This window comes from Glossina fuscipes, unplaced genomic scaffold (genome assembly GCF_014805625.2).
Source record: "Glossina fuscipes isolate IAEA_lab_2018 unplaced genomic scaffold, Yale_Gfus_2 42, whole genome shotgun sequence".
Taxonomy (NCBI): domain Eukaryota; kingdom Metazoa; phylum Arthropoda; class Insecta; order Diptera; family Glossinidae; genus Glossina; species Glossina fuscipes.
Window position 1 is genome coordinate 1,742,409 of NW_023998426.1, and position 23,981 is coordinate 1,766,389.

At 32.8% G+C, this 23,981-nt stretch overlaps 1 protein-coding gene across 1 annotated transcript in view; it reads right to left on the reverse strand.

Moving 5' to 3' along the window:
• LOC119637045 (serine/threonine-protein kinase N) overlaps positions 1-23,981 on the reverse strand; it is a 128,201-nt gene that overhangs the window by 99,440 nt on the left and 4,780 nt on the right. Inside the window, exon 2 of the mRNA XM_038032841.1 lies at positions 23,420-23,633. Coding sequence (XP_037888769.1) covers positions 23,420-23,440 — 21 coding nt within the window. The 5' untranslated portion in view covers positions 23,441-23,633. The remainder of the gene's footprint in view (positions 1-23,419; positions 23,634-23,981) is intronic.

Here is a 23,981-nt window from a genome sequence, read left to right on the forward strand (position 1 = left end):
AAAAAAAAAAAAAACGACATAGAAGAAATACGGAAAGAAAGACTCTGAACTGGAAAAAGCTATCAATCATTATTATTATTGACAGTTTAGTTCAAACCATAAACCATAAACACTGTCACCAACACCACTTCCACCACCACCACCACCACCACCGATGCTAACACCATCGCCATCACCAGCAACCACCAACGCACTATTGCTTACTATTCTTGTTGCTACTGTTGTTAAACGGTCTGTTACATGTTATGTTATACCACATGTAGATACCACTCTCACTACATAAATAAATGTTTATTGACTTGGCAAAAATTAAGGTTAATAACATTTTGAAAATTATTTCTCACTGCATTTTTATTTTTTTTTTATTTTCCTTGACTGTTTGTTTGTAAAAAAAAAAAAAAAAAAATTACTCTTCCACACTTCAACGTCAACAACACCAACAATAACAGTAAATTATATTATGTTGATATTATTTTTTTGTATGATTGAATTGTATGAATGGAATAAAAGCAGAAAAAACCATTTACAACAACAACAATTTTTTCATGGTAAATTAAATATTTATAACTATAGCAACTTCAATACATTTATGAATGCTGTAAAGAAGCAAAGAAAAAAATTTTTTTTTTCGAAAAATCACACAAACAAAAGAGATTTTCCTTTTTTCTTTTTTTTTTTTTTTTGTAGTCTAAAACGAATCCTCAGTACCCATCACTTTTCTATGATTGACTCGCAAAGGTAGTAATAGAAAGCCGTAACTTCGAAAGGCGCGTCCCGTGCACTTGCTGCCCTCACCTTTAACAAGTTTTCGAGAATCCTTTATAATGATTTAATGCGATTTGTTTATAATCATATAATTTCTCTTCTTCTTCTTCTTCTTTTAATTAACTATAATTTTGTCATACAACCAATTTTATCGGACGGAAAGACAGACAAGTATTATTTAGACTTTCAATGTTTTCGTACTTTTATCTTAACCTACCGATATATGTGCACTATGTTTGTAGCGCAGTTGTCAACGTTTAAATTATTCAACGTCAATGTATTCGGATCGAAAGACTGAAATTAAATATCAAGTAAATGATATGGAAAAAATTTACCCGACGTGTTATCATGAAAATGAAGACAAAATGCTAATTGAAAGTCATACCGTTGTTGTTGTTGTAGTTGCTTTTATTGTTGTTTCAATCGTTGATTTGTTTGAATTTTGTAAAAGAAATTTCAAATACAATTGAAACGGAAATACAAAAATCATATGAAATTATTTGGAAAGGCACACACAGGGTATAGAAAGAAAAATCGCATAATTAAGTTATCATATATCCAAGTCGGTATATATATGAGCATGTATATATATTTGTTACTTATATACGTATTATTTATTTATTTATATATAGGTATGTATGTATTCACATATAATTATGATATTTGCACTGAAACGTTGCACTATTCGCTAAATAAATAAGAAAGTGATATAAGTTTTTCGAAGAATCTTAGACACCCATCTTCCCGAGAAAATATTTATAGAGAAGCCTTGCTACTTTATCACGACATTATGGCGCCATTCATTCAAGCATGAATTTCGCCAATGCGTTTCAGAAAATTTGAGAAATCACGAAAAAATATACTTTGACAACAACTTCAGGGACGTTGAACTCTCAAGCGAGCTGTCAAAGCAAGCACGTAAGTTTTTTTCTATTTTTAATAAGTTGCGACATCCGAAATCTGATTGGGAATATTTTGTAAGGATCGGGAAAGCTATAATATCCACGAAAATAGATTATATAAATTATATAGAACTGAAATAATGAAAACCAGTCTCTAAACTGTGAATGCTATAGCATTAGTGTTGTACAAAAAATAAATGCTATACGCATCATTTCTTCGACTTTGGTCTTGGAAATGGATATTATTTTCCATCGTACTAAAGATGAATGCTATAACACGTCATTTGCTATTCCATTCAAAAAATGAACGCTATAGCATCCACGTCATTTGCTATTCCATTCATAAAATGAACGCTATAGCATCCACGTCATTTGCTATTCCATTCGAAATGAATGCTATAGCATTGACTCTATTTTGCATCATAATTAATATTAATGCTATAGCATTTACGTCATTTTCTATTGGACTGAAAATAAATGCTATAGCAGTAAAGTCATGTTGCATTACTTTAAAAAGTGCATTCTATAGCACTCATGTAATTTTCTTTTGCGATCAAAATGAATGCTATAGCATTCACTTTTGCGAACTTGTTATCCAAATGGAATTCAACTATACCTGAACTCAATTATTGATTGCTATTGAAAGCAATTTAAACTCAAAATCCAAACTCATTGTTTACACATACGTTTAATTTACATAATGAGTTTAAAGAAAAATCCTATATAACTTATGGGCCCAACCCAAACCTTCAATATACTAGAGAATTATTATTATTGTTATTATTATTAATTTCGCCAGAGGAATCAATTCTAAGGCTAAACTCTTAAAAGCACTAGCATCTAAGGCTATCGGCTTTTATTAAAAACTCTACCGCACTTGAGATTCGAACCCACGACCATTGACTTGCTAGTCGAGATTGCTCGCCTTCGGCTACTCAGGCGGATTACTAAAGAATTAATTGAAAACATTGCTATTGTTTTAGGAATTATTGAAAACTCTTTGACGTTTCATATTCAATCCATCATCGTATTTAACATCACATAGTTAAGATACGAACTTTATAAGAAGTTCTACGCAAAGATTCCCATTTCCATTTATTTACTAATCTTTAGTATTGCTTATTGTTAGTCTACATGTAGGTCAATAACTTGTTAAAACGAAGATCTTCCAAATTCCCTTTTTCTTTCCTCTTTGAAACTTTTGCAAGGCCTCTGTATATGTTACATTTATCCCAAATATTTCTATTTTGCAAATATATCTACGAATTTTAGCCTCTGGCATTTATGGCATTTATAAATAACTCTACCAGATTTTTTACCAATGTCTGCCACGCATACTTGACAAATTATCGATAGCGGTATTGGAATAAGAATATTATCCTAACATCCCACTCTTTTCTCTTTTTCTAACAGATTATGGCAGATCTTTATGGTAGGTTGTTATTGGTCCCGCATATGACAACAATCCCACATGACAGCGAACAGAGGCTGCAAAGAGGATGCAAAACCCATACATGATTTGATGCAGCTTAAGTGAGGCTTAAACTTGTCTAAGGAGGATGTTCTCGCTTGCCGTCTTATTCTTTCCGGCCCATATTGGGCTGACTGTTGATTCAGCTTTTTAGGCCAACCTATACTGTTCAGTGGGCGACATCGCCTATGTTGTCTCGTAAGCAGCTCTGTTTTCAACTGATCTGGTAAGCACAACACTACAATTCCCATAATTTTGATAGGCCTTACTTTCCTTTCCCCCGGCAATTTCCATAAATCTGAAAAACGGTACAGAGTTCTTCTCACTTGCACTATTGCTACAAGTTGCAAGGACGCACGGACAAAATTTCAAATATTGATTAAAAAATATCATATACATATGCCATGCAGAGTAATGAACCTAATATATCCCCATCCTTGAATGGTAGGTATAATAATCTTAACATCTCCTTCCGTCAATTTTTTTTTCCTCTTTTTTCTTTCGTTCAGTTCGGTCTGCCAAGTGCTATTCATTCAACTTTGGTGGAAAATATATTTGTTTTATTATTATTTTTTTTCTTTTTTTTTTTTGTTATTTTGTTGCAATTGGCGTTGTTGCAGTTGTTGTTATTTTCCAATGCTTAATTGTCATAGAAAGTGACAGTTTATTGTGTGGATGGTTTTACACAAAAAAAAAAAAGAAAAACTTTCGACTCTAATGTTAACTTCGTTGCCACACACTAATATTTGTTTAGATTTTTGTACCCAGCACCGGAAGATAAGAGTTTGTGCACCTATAGCTTTTAAAATGTGCATACATTTCGCTGGTCATTATAAGATATTGCATTGATTTAGTTATATTCAACGTCTCCCTGTCTGTACTCGGGGCTATTTGTCATTGCCAAAAATGGTATATAAACTACATAATTAATAACCACTGGAAATGCCTGTAAACGTCTTAACAAACAAATCTTTTGAATAGGTTTTCATCAACAATGTGTCGATCTGAAGCTCATAAATTAAATGACTTGGCGTCGAATTAAAGAAAAAAAAAAAAAAAAAAAATTATTGCGACTTTGATATATTTACAGTTGAATGTGTTGATGTCTGGTATCCAAAATTCGCTTTAATGCGAAAAAGCGTTTTTTTTTTTTTTCTAATTTATTTTCTGTTTTCATTTTTAACAACAAAAAGGTGTAAATGATTTGGTGGAAGGAAAGAAACCTACGTATGGCTAAGGGTGTATCTGATCGAGACAAGTAATGTGAGTTGGTGTCGTTGCTACGAGGTGTGTCATGATCAATAAAATAATTTAGAAAAAAAGCAAAAACAAAAAAAAAAAAAATAGTGAAATTTTATTTATTATTAATAAAATTTGGAAGAAAAGGAAGCAAGACAATCATATCAATTTTGTAGCGAATCTTACAACACCCTATACCACCACCTGAGGTGATTAGCTGCAAATCATATCTCCTTTTTTTAGTTCGAACTAAACTGGTGGAAGCAAACTAATGGGAATCACTTTTATTTAGTGTATATAGCTTGCATGACGAATGTGTGCGCGTCGCTTTAAGCCCCAGATCAGAGTAACAACTTTAGGATAAACCTGAATATCAGTCAAACTAAATTCGCGATCATAAGTCGAAAAAATGGAAAACTTAATATAAAAATGCAGAAAGGGTCCGCATTAGACGAAGGCAAAGGCAGAAAATCTTAGCAAAACGAAATATTAGCCTTCAGGCCTTCGCCTTCGCCTTCGTTTCATGAAATTCTTTGCGTAGTCGTTGACCTGGCAGTCTTTGAGATGTGATGTTACCGTAAGAACGCAAAAAATATCGCGGGCAGATCGCATGTCCAATGCTGAACTCCTGTGAAGAATAAACTCAAAGAGTGTGCTACCAAAGTATATTAAAAACGAACGCGCACGGGAAGAAAAATATGAACTCCTACACCTAATACTGAAAGGCCGTCTCGCAGAAGCGTAGAAGCGTAAACCGAAAACAAATGTCGTGGCAGAGTAACATTCGTAAGTGGACCGGGCTGAGACCCACATGGTAGCATATAGCATAGCATCGTACATACAGCAAGGAGCCGAGAAGATTTTTACGTTTTAGCGAACAATACAACCAAGTAGAGCAGAATATCATAAGACTGACAGGATTACTTATATCCAATAATAGATTGGTAATAAAAGAAGAATATATAACTGGACGTATAAGCAGCCATTTAGCTAAGTCAGTTCATTATGTACTGCAAAAACACATTCGGAAAAGTAGACAAAGTAGGTAAAGAGAGTGAAGTGAAAGAAAGCCAAGTGGTTACCATATTTAATGGCTGACAAACGAAAGGCAGAGGTTGAACGCGTAATTAGACGAAAATGGACCTAAATATTAGATTCCCAATAGCGGCTTCTTTGCTTGAACGGGAGTGTACCGTGCTAGAGTGATATAAAAATAGTTGGCGTCAATAGAAGTTAACTCAACGGCCGAAAGGGGAAAAGCATAGTTTTTGTCCCACCTAACGAAATAATTCTCAAGAGCAATTCTATGCTAAGAATATTCGTAGTGAAGTGAATCTTAAATACTCATCATCTTAATTGCAAGCTAGTCATCCCCGTTTTGAGCTGCTTATGAAAATCCAACTTATTGCCAGTTACACTTAATTATTGTGAACATAAAAGTGGCCGGATCTTCTCCATCATCATATTTGTCCTTGGGCCATCGGTTAAATTTCGATCGTCTATTTGAATTTGTAAACCTCGTAAGTTCTCCATCCACAAATAATACACGGACTGACGGACAGACATATGGTCCGACGGAAAGGGTACTTTATAGAAAATAAATATATACATATCTGGCCTATAATGGAGAATAGAGGACTTTTGTGCACTAGCTTGCACTACTACAAAAGGTTACAGAATCAAATTCAATATCAAAAATTCGTATCGATTCTCATATAAGGCATTTTAAGCGTAAACACTTTTTGATTATACGCTTTCTTAATTTCCGCACTAAATAGGCTAACGTGCAAGGAAAAGCAAGGAAAATAGAAAACAAATCGATTCATAATTTTTAAGTGTTCGGGTTAATGATAACTTGCTTTGTAAGCCACAAGTAAAAAGTGAAAAATTATAAACTGAATCAAAGGAGGAAAAAGCGCCTTGACATCGTGTATCGTGCTGCTTGAATGCAACTCTCTTTGAAAATAGCAAGTTACGTTACGGCAAATTTCATTTTGTAAGGCAATGTCAAGTAGTTTCTCCACACGATACGTACTCTTGATCGAGAATTTTCATGTTAGTCTAATATCAAAAAAAAAAAAATATATATATATAATATATATATATATATATATATATTTTATTAGGATTATATAATTGTTGAATAAATACTTTTAAAAAGAAAGAAAAAAATTCCTGGTATTTTAATAAAATAATTAAAATTTAAAATACATATATAAATATATATATACATATATATATACGACTATAAAAGTAATTACAAATAAATATTGTACCATATGAAGAACATGTTATTGAGCGATGAAAGGCAACAGCAATGACTCCTTGTTTAAGTTTCTAAGAAATGTTTTTGTTCGAATATAACATCTCCACAGTTAGCTTAACAATAAAAACAACAAAAACAAAAACAACAACAACAGCCGCAATAATAATAATAATAATAACAAGTGTTCAATATTAATCAACTACACAACAACTAAAACAAATTCATTTTCTGAAAGGAATACACACAGCAGCGCACAAAAGATATAAAATTGAAATAACTAACAGAACTGTTGCTGTAAAACATCGGCAATCAGCATAAAAAAGCAATTTTTATTCTACGATTATCAGCGACATACGAAAACAAACAGTACATAATAGTTTTTCTTCTTCTTCTTCTTCTTCTTTTTTTTTTTTTTGTTTTTTTTTTCTTTCCTTCTTTTTGGTCTCGATAGATACTTGTAAGTGCAGAAAAATTACAGGTTGCTCTTATTTTGAACTAGCACGACGATCGCACAACTATGATCCCGTTGCTATATACATACATACATACATACATACATGCATTGCTATTACATAGAACAGTTCACCAATGCGAAGCAATTCGAAATGGGGAAGAGAGAATCAAACGACATGTTATTCTAGTTTCCAGAGTTAGTTCATTTACAGCTTCCCCTAGCGAACATAACGCGCACATATTCACACATATTCGAGCACATCGTGCTCGTACACATTTCTGAAAGACATGTTAGAAAAGATGAGCTAAAGAAGACAAGTCAAGTGACTGACGTAGTATTTGCTGGCATCTGAAAAAAAAAACAACCTAATAATACAATTAAATACAACACATGTTGATTTATGCAGAAAATATTCATAAATTTTTTATTTATTTTTATTTATTTTTTTTTTTGCATTTTTTTGCATTTTTTTTCGAATTTATTCGGTTTATAGCTGTAAACGCATAGTGACCTGATTTTGTGCATGCTAACTGGATGCTGTTAACTGGTTGTAAATTGATAGCTAAAGTGACATGTCACGAATTGTATTGTTGTCGTCATTAGTTTCATTTATATATACAACATTTCCGAAGACAACATATCGTAGCTAGTGGCAGAAACGTTACAGTGACCTATATGTTGTTTCGTTAACTCTCCCATATGTTTCTCCGATATGTTTTCAATATTGTTATGGCTAACATTTTAGATATTATATAAGATTAAAACTTATCACGTCGTAGACGGTAATAATTTAACAACAGGTTTCTTGGGTGAGTTATGCCTTACAAAGGTTAAGCAAATTCTCAAATTTATTACTGAAATGTAGAAAATGCACGAATTTAAGCAGAAAATGAAACAGAAACATTAAGATATGTGATCTTATAGAATATATATATATATATATATATATATATATACGTAATACCAATAAATCCAACTTCATATTAGACTGCAACTCAATTAACCAAATGGCCGATAGCAGAATTCCAGAGTCAAAAGAAATAACGCTCAAGATATCAAACACCGAGGCTAGCCAGAGAACATTCAAGAATACTTAGTGAGTCTCTAATTTCAAGGTAACCTTAAATTGAAAGCTAAAGCTACCTTGTGAGCACGAAGTCAGGAGTAATTTGCCTAAATTCATTTACGATATACTTACCCCTGGAGGAGCAAGAGCGCTCGAATGATCCTCATCTTTCGCCTTTTAGTATACCGAATGATTCAAAATCGCTTTCTGAATCGATCGAAGCTTGCGTGTCCATCTGTCCGTCTGGCTTTCTTTTGCTAAACCTATTAGTTACAATTTTTGAAATAGACTAACCCTCTGTTATACCGATCGATTCAGAATCACTTTTTGATTTCACTTAAGCTTATCCATCCGTATATCTGTCCATCTCTCTTGTGTTCAACCGATAGACCTCAATTTTTAAGATATTTTGATAAAACTTGATACGTTAACATGTTCTGGCCCAAGGACGAACACTATCGAAAATGGTTCGGATCAGTGCACTATTTTCACCAATTCCCACATAAAGCCTTATTTCGAAAACTCATGATAAGAATAACTGAAGCGCGGTGTGGGATATTTCAGAGTACGCCATGGCCCGCTACAGTGTTTTTACTTGCTTATCTAAAACACTTTTTCTTACAAATTTTTAAAAATAAAGTGGCGTCAAAACTTTTCCAAAAAAAAAGAAAAAGAATTTTTCACAGCATCTTCTTGGCTACATTTCTCAAAAAAAATCAAAAAAATCCATGAAATATAATTTAATGTGCGTCGCAGCTTCATTAGGACCACCTTTGGTTATACATTCAAGGCGTTTTTCGTGAGGTCTTTCTTGTGGGATTTTTTTATGCAATATATGAAAATTTCCATCCAATTGGAATGTAATTGGCGATGCTATCAATAAAAAAAATTAGTTGCTTGCTAATTGTTCACCATGCACCCGGTCACCCCCGAGCAACCCAATATGAAACTAGTTTTTTTGGCCACACGACACGACACTTACACTACCATTAGACCGGGGCATAATCGCAGGTTTTAAGAAACACTACCCGAAGCTAACTTTTAGATAGATTTTGAAAAAACATGAAAACGATGCAATAACTTTGACTAAAATTTGGAAAAAGTTTTCGACGTTGAAGTGCATAAATCGCGTTGCCGCAGCAATTACTGCAATCACGCAACACACATTGAATGAATGCTAGAAAACAGTCTGGCCGTAATGTGTCATTAATAGAATTGCAGCGGAAAACACATCAATTTCAACAACAGAAATTGTTCCGGCAACAGAACGGCATTCGCGTAAACGGACTTAAAACTTTCAATGAAAATGATCTCGTCAAGATGATATTTAACAGACGTTGCTGGTGGGCAACAGAAACCCGATTATACGAAAGCAGATGAAATCTATGCAGGACTCCAACTTTGTCATAAAATAGCAAGTAATTTTGTTGCAATCGATGCCGACTCTGAAAGAACTTTAAAATTCCAAAAGTAGATCCAATCAGATATATAAATATGTGGCCGCGCGACATACACAAGCATCTAGCGAAACAATGACGTCAGAAAAACTGATTACCGGCTATATAGCGCGAGGTAATGTTTTCAAGTGACGAAAGTCTCGTGTCTTGATTTCGTCTAAGAAAGCAATTCCTAGATATTTCATAAGATATTCTACGTTATTTTCTATGTTTTAATTGTATTGCGAAAACTATTTTTTTATAGCTACTCGTAAAGTTTTGTGGAATTTTTTATGCGTTGCCTATCTACCGCACAAAAACAGGTTTGAGTGTATGCGACGCATGAGAGCTATACGAACGCCTTCAGTACTGCTATCAAGAAATTAAAAGTTGAGGGATGAAGTTGCTGATAATGGGTTGGACTGGTTGGTGAAGTGCAATTTTATCTCTAACAAATCCAGTAAAAGGGTCTCTTTATAGCATAAAATAATCAAAGCATTTAAGGAGTTTGTCCGAAATGGGCGGAAAAAAATACCTTAAAAATATTTGAAATTAAATGAAGATAACGGGGATTTCGACAGTCCTACAAAAAAAGCGCACAAAAACAAGCTACGGAAATTAATAGGTGTACAAATAAATTCTGGTAGCCTGACAATGGTGACTTCATAAAGTGTATACGACACGTTCATGTTTTCTGATTGTTTTCCAATCGCAGGAATATGCATGTTTTTCTGCTTTAAGCCGGATTAGAATGGAAAGAGTATAGCTTAAGCTTCGCAACTGCTTGAGGTGGCTTAGAGTGAAAGCACAGTACGCTATGAAACAGTTGTAAAGTCGTTTCCGTTCGTGGTTTCGTGTAAGAGATATTCGTCTTGAAAACGATAATAATTCGCATATGTCCGTCCGTCTCCAACAAAGGCTACCTAGGAAGTGATGTTTAACTTGGATTGGGCGTTTCTTTCCTGATTGGTGCTGCTTTTTTTTAAAGACTTTTCTTCTTCTTATTAGCACTGGTTCCGATCGATGCAACCTTGTGCAGGAGATGAGCGATCCGCAAAAGTTGAAGATGTTCGAAAATGTATCGATGACTATTTAGATTCGCAACTACGCAGTTTGTACCGCAAAGGCGTATATGGGAAAGGAATTTGGATTGTGATGGTGCATGTTTCGATGACTAAGCTTTGTAATATAAATATTTTTCAATAACATTCGAATTTTATCAAAAACGTTACTTTAATGCTTTTAATTCCCTTCAACAATTAAATACGATCGAAAGATACATATGTAGGCAAAGAGCCGAACTTTGCGAAAAGAAAAACTTTTTTAATTTTCAAAGTGCTTTTAATAAAATTATTATGCAGTCGAGTGTAAGTAGTATTTTGTTTAATAAAAGACTACCGGACTCTTCGCAAACGTTAATGCAATCATGTCTTTGGTGAAATTCTTGACTAATCGTATGAAATTCCTCGCTTCGACAATCTTAACAAGTTTTTGCATAAATTGCAAGTGGAGCAACAGCCTAATTCTTACTAGTTCTCTCTTTTTCTTTCTTATTTCCGATGATATTAACCGAAGTTGTTGTTAACCTAAATTTGTATTTTATGCAAGTTGTTGAGAAGAAATCGTAGAATTTTTATTAGTAATGTGCATATGTGAACTCGAACTTTTCTATTTTTTTTCTCCTCCTCCCCTCCTAATGTTAAATTGTTCCAGTTTGCGTAAAAGCAACAACCAACAATAAACAAACAATATTAAAAACATGTTGTGTGTAGATTAGAGACAAGACAAAAAAATGAAAAAAAAAAAAACCAAAAAAAAAAAAATGGAAATTTTCTCACTATTGTTCAACGGCAACGACGATAATGATGGCGTTGAGGAGGTCTATGTAACTCAGGCCTTGTGTGATTTATTTTATTATGCAGTCAAGTTTCATTTAGAAACAATTTGAAACTGTTTCTCATCCAGCGGAGGGGATTTCAAATAAAATGAGTTTAGAAAAAAGTTTCACAGTCGGCTTATTATTGTTATTATTATTGCTATTGTAGTTATCACGTCGGTTGTTATTGTTGTTGTATTCTTTAAATATAGTTATTTGTTAGGTGTTTCTTGCTTAGTAGTCATTCTTGTTGTTATTGCTCTTGTATTTGTTGTAGTTGTTGTTGGTGTTGTTGGTGTTGTTGTTGTTGTTACACTTATGATTGCTTAAGTTCCTTGGTTGGTAATTTTTCACTTTTTTTGCTGCTCTTTTTTTTACTTTTTTTTTTTTTTTTTTTTTGCTTGCAACTATTGGCCGTAGGCTATGGAGTAATATTTCTTTCGCTTGATGTCACTTTATCTTTCAACCTACATCGTCATCATAGCCAACGTGATGATCGTCATCATCATCATCATCATCATCGTCATCGTCATCATTATTATAACTATCATCACCAGCAGCACTTGCAGCAATGGATGGTTGCAACACTAACAACCAACAACTCCAGCTAATGCCACAAAAACATGCCAAGCTACGTAACAAATTGTGGTTTGTGGGTCTGTTAGTCGATCCGTCCGACTCTTATGGTCATTTACCAGAACCATTATCACTATATTGTCATCTGTTTTGTTTTGCTCTACCATTTACCCACATTTACTCACACTTACACATTTGCACATAAACACGTTTAAATTTTCCCTTTCACTGACTTAAGGGCTTAGCAAACTAGATGAGTCTTAAGCATTTAAGCAGTATCGAATTACTGGATTGAAGAAATTGCATCATATAAACTTATACTTCTTTACTTATATTATGTATTTACATATATATGTTTGTATATATTATATGCGTATGCACATAATAGTTTTAATTAGGACACACTGAAAAAGCTTAAGTTACGATACTTAACTTATGCTATTCACAGAGAATATCCTTTAAGAAATAAAAAGAAAGCTTAGACTTGGCACACATGCGCTCAACTGATAAACGCAGATTATGTGATGCGGCCACAAATACCTGCACACATTTGAAGAGAAAAATAGGATTTGCATGGTACGAAGTGTAGGTTATAAACTTTTCTTGTAAATTAGCTGTAGCGTTATAGCGCTCATCTATGTCGGTCAACTAATGGTGCATATGTCAAATCTTAATTTTCTACGTGAATTTTTGCGGCTCCAAGTAGTTCGGCAATACAGACGAACGGACAGACAACATGGATGAACGGACGAACAAGCGAAGATATCTCAATGAACTCACTATGAAAACCCTCTTCGAGGAAATCTTAAACTCAAAACTGTGTACATATATATACATTAATTAAAAAAATTAATTTTGAACGGAATTGCCATATATAAAAGATTTGCGTGGACTTTGGGAAAGCTACCTTTTAAAATTCTTGTGACGTAGAACTGGAAGGTACACCTCGCACATATTTTCTCTATCCAATTATACATTTTTATGTATATATACGCTACGATCTCTATGTTAATTGCTATACCCTACATCACTTGTCGTAGAAGAGCTTAAAATAGATCCACCTTGCATTATACCCATCGATTGCGCATCTCTTTCTGATCTAAGCCTGTCTGTCCGTCTGATGTCTGTCCATTTGTATATGTGTTAACCTACAAGTAGCAATTTTTGAGATATTTTGATGAAATTTGATATACTGACATGTTTAGCCCAAGTGTCAAGACACTATTACAAACGGTTCAGGCCGGTCCACTTTTTCGACAACTCCCCATATAACGCCTTATTTTGAAAATTAAAATTTTTAATACTTTTCGACAAAACTCCCTGTGTAATGGTATTCCGGCATTCCAAAATGGTACGAAAATTTTGGTTTGGCCCGAGCAATATTCTGAACTTTTTCTTATATAACTGTTACTACGGAAGCTGTATCTCGCATTTACAACATTTCGTGGCGGAAATTATTTCATGAGAGGAAATTGACAAAGAAATCAACCTTACCGAATTTGGACCAAGTAGGTCTATTTTTCGGATCCCAATCGATATGAGAGTTCTAATGGAAAAAAGTAATCTTTACATGCCAAAAAGATCTGTTTTCTAATATTTTATGATGAAAATTTTGCCAGTCATAGAGCATTTGGATTATATAAATCTATTTTTTAGAACGCAATATCTATAGGGGCTCTCATCAAAAGCAAACTATTCCCTATGGCCAATGGGGTCTAATTTGTGATTTGTTATGGCGGACATAACGGGATTATAATAAAATTTCTTTCAGAATTACATCAAGTTTTCTAAATTTCGACCTCATTAACCTTTGACTATCCTTCAGTATAATGTATTTACATAACTGTAATGTATAGCTTTTGAAAAAGTGAGTGATTCTGTTAGGCGAAGTAGTGTAAGGTATCCAATGGCCAGCCATTCATATCACATTTGGATTTGCAGTCGCGTTTCCATTGAAGATTTCCAGAACAAATCAATTTTGAGCAGTGCGTTCTACTACAGCATTAGGTTCATACACAGCCACCATTTCACTATGCGCTTATGCAGCTCTTTTACCTTTTTGGAGATGAGAAGGTAAAACATATCTTATATACTCACTTCATTCCTTCCCAGTCCCACTACTGCAACAAAACTAATCGCTTTGAAATTTTTGTACAAAATAAACATAAGTCTGCTGTAGATAACTGCATACAGCTTTAACACTGATTAACTATCTAACCATCTGGAAAAAGTTAATTTAACTTGTTGTCGGGAAAAACCGGCAGAAATGAACTCCGGACTACCTAGTGATTTTCGCTATTTTATCAGGATTATATATCAGGAGGCTATGTAGTATACCTAATCGTCGGCCTTATCCGACCATAAATTTATTTTTCGTACAACGAAATCGAAATATAAATAAATGATACAATCGGTTATATGAAGTGAGTGATTAAAAACAATCAAAGCCTCATAGAGGCGTGTGTGCATTGAAAAAAGAAAATCAAGATCAACACTTTTCTTTTACAAATAAATAAATTAAAACTTTTTTTATGTTTCTAAAAAAAAAAAATATGTCTGAGAAAAATTTTGATTATTTGAAAAAAAAAAAAAATTTTTTTGAAATTTTTTCTTTGGTTTTTGCTTATGAAACTATTTAATGTATTTTAATTCACAAAAAAAAAGCCACACATATATGTGTGCGTGTGTGTATATACAATGAGAGCGGAAACGCAAGTATTACTACATTGAAAATTTTAAATAATAATAAAACAAGAAGAAAAGCATAGTTAATGTTAAAATAGCATTTGGTGAACACATCAAAAAATGTAATGCTTTAGTTTGATAGATGCCAGACAAAAAGACAGGCCGACAGGCCGACAGACAGACAAGCAAGCAAGCAATGAGAGAGATATGTAGTTAGCAAACATTCATGGTCGGTGGCAGGTTGTTAAACATTTAAGTTAATTTTTATGTCTTTTCAACATGCGCCGTGTGCTTGCATTGATTTGGTTGCTCCTTAAAAAAAAAATACCAAGTGAAAGTAAAATATATTTATAAAAATTTGCTGCCAAGCTGTTAAATGACAACAATAACAGCCAATACAACAATAACCAAATGAGGAGGTAAAAGAAGATTATATGAAAATATAACACAACAACAACAGCAACAACAACAACAACAATTGCAACAATTAACACTAACAACGATAATAATAAAAGAAAAATTATCTAATAACAAAACACTTGACGTGCCTGACTAATGATTACCATTCACTTGAAATGCTTTTATGACAAACGTAAACGCATGCAAATACAAGCACACACACACATTTAGTTCATAAATTCTTAATAACTTTTTGTTGTCGCGAAGACGAAATGTAAATAAAATACCTTCACGTGAACCTATAAGTAAATAGTAAATGAATTAAGTCTGACCGGCAGAGTCACAAAAACTGAAATTTAACGAACTAACTAACTAAACTAATATCCAGTCGTAACTAATGCAGATTTTCCTCTTACTATTATTGTCTGAATCTTTAAAAAAACAGGAAATTATAAAATTTAAAGATATAACTAACTATTGCCCTGGCTAACTATGACTTGCTGGCTGGCTGGCTGGCTGGCTGGGTGCCTATCTGGCAACGATTTACTTTTGCCAGCCTACTAATGCCTGCCTGTAGTGAGTGTTGCTTGCTGTTTGTTACTGACTAAATGCACATTTACGTTGTTTGTCTGTCTTTTATCAACAACAACAACGGCAAAGGCCAACTCTAACTACTAACACACAACGATATGCAAGAAAATCAAAATTGTTTTTCAATTTCTGGCCAAACTGTCATAGTTATATGGAATTGCAATCAAAATGCTATTAAAAAACTATAAAAAGGTAACAAATCATGGCGAACGCAAGTAATGGTAATGGCATGTAAATCTTTTAATTGAACTCCAAGTTTTATTTCTATACAATGGAGTTCTAAAGCACAGCTGGACTTTCGCAGCAACGAGTATTAAGCTCTTCTTAATTTACACCGTTTACAACAAGAATAACAAGCAGACCTCGCGTCTTCTCTAACGATGTGGAACTGAATTCGAATTTAACTAAGAAGAACACTTATCTACCAATTTCGTTAACAAAGCTCTATAAAGGCTCTATAAAGGAAGCTCTGCCTATATTTACCAGAATTCAATATGTGCAGAGACCTGAGGTTATATTATTGGATTTGAAAGGCTAGGCTATTTCTTTTTCTATATATAGAGTACAAGGAGGTACTTGAACTTTGTACGGATATAAACAACACAAAGAAGTACTACCCGTAGACTCATCTTCATCGATACAGAAACAATTTCTGAATCGATCTAAGCTTGTCTGTCCTTCTGTCCATGGAAGATTGTGTTCTAACCTAAAGGCCCGAAATGTTTTGTTGCAAATTGATACATCAGCTTGATTTGGCTTATTGAAAATGAATCAGATATGTCTAACTTCTCGACGTCTTTTGTGTTAAAAAATGGTTATATGAAAAAAATTGTAAGTTTTTAAAATTTTTGTACAAGTTTGAACGACATTGCTTTGTGTTTCATTCCATATGAGCATTGTCATAAATAGTAAGCCTATTGGTAAAAAAAATTAAATTTTTAATATTATAGCATGAAAATTGGACCTCAGCAGCAAATTTGGTAAAAAATTAACCATAGGAAATTTCGATTTCGACAATTTAACTTCCAAAGGTTAGTTTAAGCATACATAAAAATGTTAGCTTCACGAACAAGGATATACGATTTGAAAATACCGAAGCTGTATCGTATTATTGATAAATCGGAATATAAGTGATAATTCCCGTAGTGAAATATATCTATCATCCTCCAACTAGGGCAGAAAGAAAATATATACACATATCGGTACCAAAACCACGCATTCAATAAAATGCAAAAAAAAAAAAATCGAAAAAATGGTATACCCGAATACAGATTCATGATGCTTTACGTGCCTAGCGCGGCTGGCAGAAAAAACGTTTCGCAGTTAAAAAAAATGGGTTTGGAATGAAAATAGCGTAACAAAATTTGATATTAATAACTTGCTTGTAAAAGCGTAAGGTCGAGTCAGTCGATTCAGGAGAGTTGAATCGTTAGACCCAAAAGGACGAGACAAGAAGAAGCATTATAATTTAAAAGTGTGAAGATAAATTCGAATTTAACTAGCAAAGGCACTTACCATTTCCATTAATACCGCTCTATAACCACTCTAACACGGCTCTACGCAATATTCAGATAAAAGATATAGTTGGATTCAAAAGCCTATTCCTACTTCGTATTAAAGAACGTGCACCACCTAAGCATGGCTGCACACCGCCGATGCACGCACAGCCTATGCAAGGCAATTCTTTGAAACGGTTTTAGATTTAAACGATGTACGTGAATATCGTTGGAATTTTTTTTTTCGTTTGTATGCACCAGCATGTTGGATTTGGCCATTTTCCTATACTTAGTGTATGCTGAAATATCAAATTTTAAAAATTTGAGAAACATAGTCGTGGAAAAAAATTTGAATTGGAAAAGAGTTTGAAAGGTATTTTCATATCGATTCATCAGATATCCAAAACAATATTTTACGTTTTTTAGTACGAAGAAGGAATAGACTTCCGAATCCAACTATATGCTATTTCTGTTAGAATAATTACAGAGCTCTGTTTAAGAAAATGGTAGGTGTCTTTGCTAATTATATTCGAATTTATCTTCATAACCTTTTAAAAATATAAGTTCCTGCAAATAATTAGCAAATAGATCTCTAGGGATTTTGAATAACTCTTGTGCTATCCTAAAAATCATAATTCAGTGGGACGAGCTTAAACTCAAAAGGACGTAACAGTAATTATCTGTTAACCCTTGTTTTGTAATAGAACAAAAGTATATATGTTAAGGAGACCGGAGGGTTTAAACGAATAGAAGCATGTAATATAAGCTAGTTAGTTCGTAAGTAGTGGGAGGGAACTTTAATTTCTACCTTACACGCAAATGTTTACACAATTACACAGCTGTTTGAGGGAATCTTGTATGTAATCCAAACACAACGGAACTTTGCATCGCACATAGTGATGAAGTAGCAAGGAAAAGTTTATAATAGAATTTCATTTTTTTTTTTCTTTCAGTATAAAGAATTAATCATAATCGGTTTTGAGGTCTATTTCTTCGCGACCTACATATTTATAATGCACATTTTGCAAAAATGAGGGATGATGTAGATATGTGTGTTAACATATATGAAAAAATGCTTCTTCTTTAGAGTTTATTCGGCATCATTTTTTCAACTAAAATATATATTGATAAACACGTTGTCTTCAATATAAATATTGAACTTTAATGTTTTAATATATAACGTAAATCTTTTTTTTAATTCGATTTTATGCTCTCCTACACACACACTGTGTTTGCTTTAGTTTATCGGCGATATTTGCATTTTCGTGAAATGATCGCGGTTATGATATTTTAACAAGAGAGATTATCGGCTCCTCTACGAACAAAAACAATTAACACATATGTCCCGTCGTCTTGTTTCTCCACTTTTTCATTTTACATATCAAGTAACTTTTGCTCTTAGTAAGTTTTGAATGTGAAAATATGCGCAAAATCTATTGATCATAAAAAAATGTACTTTCTTTTATTCCGTCTTCCCTTCAATTATTACTACTTTTTTCTAATTAGCTATTATTTGAGAGAAAAAAAATATTAACTTCACATGAACACACATGCCTTCTGAATAGAAAAAAATTATATATCATTATTACCGAAGGATTGAGGCAACACCCAGAAAGAAGAATCAAGGACCCTGAAAAGTATATATATTATTAATCAGCAAATCAAATTCTAAATCGTTTTAGGCATGTCCATCTTTCCGTCTGTGTAATTTCTGTTGTAAACATACTCCTGGCCGCGAAAATGAAGCTACCGACTTCAAATTTGATAGAAACATTGAAAGTTTTTGCACGCAGATTGATATTGAATCGATTGAAGGACACCTCTACAGCACCACCTAAACTGAGAACATCTCTGTTTTTCAAAGGAGGGGGAAAAATTGGTTCTTTGCCCATTACGTATAAACTATAATATAAGTGTACTAAAATTTGAGGCCATATTTTATGGGGCGATGCTGTAGCATTTGTGCACAAAAACGAAAAAAATTGACCACGCCTACCCAATATTATAGTGTAGCAAATTTTATTTATTGTTTCAATGCCTTCATAACGCGCAGAAACGAACTCCAAAAACCCCATAAAGTATATAAATTCGTGGTCAGTCTCAAATCATGAATGCACCTAAACATGTCCGTCCGTCGTCGTGTGCCCATCTACCTGTTTGCGTAACTTTGCAGTATTTGTGACAAACATTCTCCCCGTAGCGCAAATGAAGACATCGCTTGCAAAAGAATTTGGAATGGACCTAAAGTTTTCAATGGATACTCCTATGATACTCAATTGCGCCCGTTCCATATTATAGGGCATGAGAATTTTATCCTTTTACTTATTTGTTGTCTTTTTTCGTGAAAACGGGAACGGGTCAGTACCGACCGAATCTAATTTTCTTACTAGTTTTTTTTTAAAACAATTTTTGCTTTTATCGTACACAAATTTTTATTACTTTTATCTTTTGGATTTCCTCTTCTCTTTTATGTTTTTGTTAAGACGTTTCTACAGTCCATTTAATTTTGATAGTCCCATTTCAAATTCTCTCTTCGTTATTCACTTCTCAACAAAACTCCCCAGACATGCCAATATTTCAGGCATACCAACTTTCTTCTATACAATCACAAAATGTCGTTATTTAATTTAACAACTCTCTGTAGGGTTGCATTTGTAACAAATGTTATAAAACAAAAATTCAATGTTGCAAGTGATCGAATAAATATAGAAGATCAAAAAGGACGTTTTTTGTTGCAGCATACGCGTAAACTCTAAATTCTGCTTTTACATCGATTTTATTTACACGAAATTTGATTTGACACAAGTTTATAAAAAAAAATTCGCTTTTTACACGAATTTGATTTACACGAGATTTGTTTTAACAACTGTTAAAAATCAAAACATTTTCTTTTTACACGAACTTTATCTACACAAAATTGATTTAACACGTGTTAAAAAGAAAAACATTCACTTTTTATACGAATTTGGTTTAATGCGAGTTAGAAAGAGAAAAGTTCTCTTACTTTCTTTTTACGAATTCTATGAATTTTTTTATGAATATTTTTAATGAGCTTTTCTGATGAACTTTTTTTTTGTCTCACAAATATGCTTTTCACAATTCAGTTAGATTATGTCCACTCTATGCCCGAATTATGTATACAGTAGAGATTCAAGGTCTTGTTTACGTAATTTAGTTTAGTTTTTCAAAGAATATTCATTTTTTTATTTATTGCTTACAAGTGAACTCTAACAAATATATTTTAATTTTGTTTATTGTGTTTTTCAGTTATTTTTTTACCTACTTTTCGATTTAGCCAATAACTTTTTTTAAACGAATTTTTTTATACGAATTTTTTATACGAGCTTTTTGGGAACGCATCTATCGTGTAAAAGGAAAATTAGATGTATTTGTGCACAGATGTATATGTTATACAAATTTATCAACCACGCCCATAATTAGCAAAAATTATCATTTGCAATCCTTAGCATTAATTTAAATTTCAGTTATCGATCTATTGGCACGCCCAAAGATAACAAAAGACTAGTTTCGCATATTGGCTTGAGATTGGCCACTAACACAAGCGAATACAATTTTCAATTTATTTTATTTTAATATTTTTTCAAAAAAAATTTATAATAAAGAATTCTGTTCTGCACTATATCTATCTAAGTGAATGCATTTAAATTTCTATGTTATAAGTGCCATATATTCTTGTATGTCATTTAATATAAGCATAAGTATAGTATGATAAAATAGATTTTTATTAATTTGCTCCAGTTTTCTTTCATATGAAAAAAAAAAAAAAATCATTCAAGAGATGATAAAAAGGATGCAATTGTGAAGAATTTCAATTTTTTTTCTTTTTTCTTAAATTTCAATTTGTATAAAGTTATAAGAAAGTAACATGCGCTCTAAGAGAAACTTATGAGATTTAGTACCCATTCATATTATATTGGCAGAATAGGAATGTCATGATGTTATTTTTGTAGGTTTCCAGAATTCGTTTAAAGAGGATCAAAGAACAAAACAGACCAATTAAAGAGGTACTGAGGCAATCTGAAAGATATAAAGTCAAATGCGACATTTCTTTGTTGCTTTATCGAAATTCTAATCGACATTTTTTGCGAACAGAAAGTTCAGGTCTCAAGCTCTGACGAGCTTGTACTTCGACAAAGTATGCAAACAAGTAATGAAAGAATAACAAGAAAATTATACGCGGTAGTGATTGAATCTTTTATACCTATCATCTTTATCGTAATAGAGCACTAAAATAAAACTAAATTTCTATGCTCTGTATTATTAGGTGGGCATGGGTAATGTTTTCAATTTTTGTGGAACAAAGTGGAAATACATGTCATGGGTTAACATTGCAATATACCGTGAAGCATTAAGAAATAGGTAGGAACCTTAAGCATCCGCAACGCTTTTTTTTACATACCCTACGCCACTTCGCCTAGCACACTTGAAGACAAATTTGCATGGACAGACAACAGAGGGACAGACAGACAAAGAAACTTAGATCGATTCAGAAAATGATCTTGAATCGATCGGTATAATAAAGGGTCTCAAGGCCCTCTGCCTCTTATATGCATCGGCATTAACTTAATATGTCCTCTTCTACAACTGATGTAGGATATAAAAATGATTTGGTTGATGGAAGAAAGTTTTTTGTAGATGCAATGAAAATCCCAAATTAACCGCCTCCTGTACGTTAAGATTTTAAAGATTTCCATTTCTTTTTTTATATAAACGCTCAGGGGATGGTCTCCTACAAGTTTAATACGACGACGGTCGCGGAGGAGTGAGAAAAGAGAAAGATATCGAGGAAAGCAGCTGCAGCCTAGTTGGTGTATGCCCAATAGGTCAGTGTTATACCTTTATCGACTAAGAACTCGTTATAACTACAGTTAACTAAGAGTAGATAAAATTAAAAACTCAAAACCAATACTGCAATGAGTACATCCAACATGTGATTAATATTTTATAAAAAGTCTGGATTTAAAATGTCGATATGGAATAGACATATGGTTTCTACATCTACGTATTGCAAGAAAACTGCGATCTGATTAGCAATCGAAGAAAGAAATATAATACAACATTTCAAAAACAATTATGTCAACATGTGTGCCAAATATCGTTAGAACATATGAACACATGACTGTATCTCTTCAAAACGTGCTCATTACGCTGGGTATAGTATCCACTGATAATATTACTATTTAAATCATTTTTTAATTGAGGTGGCGAGTTGTTCTAAGAGTTAGTTAGTGAAAATAAAATTCGACACAATATCATTTCCAAGAGAAGCAGCGAATTCAAAACAGGAAATGTAAATCATATTTTCGGACAAAAAATATCGTAATATCAAACAAAATAAATTCCACTTTAACTAGCAAAGACATTTGCCCACTCCCTTAATAGAACTTTGTAAACGACACAACAGAGCTCTGTTAAGTTGCTCGAACCAAGATATAAGCGAATTTGGAAGCCTACTCCATCTAACTTAGAAAACAGTGAACACATTTTTTGTGGACATCGCGTGAAACTATCTAAAAATACCGTAAAAATGAGGTGAAGGAATTTAAACTTTTCTTTCCATAGCTATTTTCAAAAATTTTTTTGAAAATTAATATATTAACAAAAAACGCCTAAGGAGAAATAGTCAGGTTTGAAACCATAGCGTGGCCAAACTAGAAAATGGCGCCTATAGTTACCTATATCCCCATAGTTTAAATTTATTTAGTTCATTCGAAAGGTATTTTATGTATGCGCACATTTTATTGTTGTCTGTCCGCCCTACGTTTTCCTGTCTTATGTTGGATCTACAGGCCACAATTTGTGAGATTTTTTGATGAAATTTGACATGAATTGTTCCAAGGATGAACGCTATTGCAAATGAATCCGATTTTCGAGAACTTCCCTTATTGTACAACCTAGCTGTAGCATCGTGTAGCGTATTTAATGGTCGGCCGTGTCTCACTATAGTGTCTTCGTTTATTTTGATTTATATATATATGTATATATATATATATTTATTTATTTTTTTTTGGAAAGCAAATTCTTCTTCCAATTATGTTCAAGAAATTTAACAAATTCAGTGCAGTGAAATATAAATTAGATAACGAAAAATTTAAAACTGATTATATAGAGACAAATGTGATTATGTGTTCGTACAACACGTAATATAAAAGTCAAATTCAAATTCAATAACTTACCTGATAATACGAATCCGCCATATTGTTAATGTTGTCGCTACTTGGAGACCAGTGAAGCCGTCGTTGTTTTTATTATTGTATAATTAAAAATATTTGTATAATTTTTGATAGCTTTTTATATATAGTTTGTCAATATAAAATTTCAAGTTCACACACGCGCGCACACATCGATTTAAATACGTAAAACTATTTACAATCGCAGTTAAAAGTCATGCTGAAAAAAAAAAAAACAAAACAAAACAACAACAAATCACTTGTTTATCAACCAAAATGTTAAGATATTTGAAAATTACAATGAAGAAATTAATTTCAATTATTTTAATTAAGTGCCATTATCCACGCATTAAGTTTATATATAATTTTAATTAACATTATTGAAAAAAACAAAGAAAATGTATGAAAATGTTTTCCCACACACATACACATACATATAAAAAAATTTTCCTTTTTTTTTTATTTTATTTTTTGATTTTTTTTTTTTTTATTTAATATATTATTAGAAACCGTCGAAGGCGTTTCGTTAACTAACACAGAAAAATAATAACAAATATTTTGTCGTCTG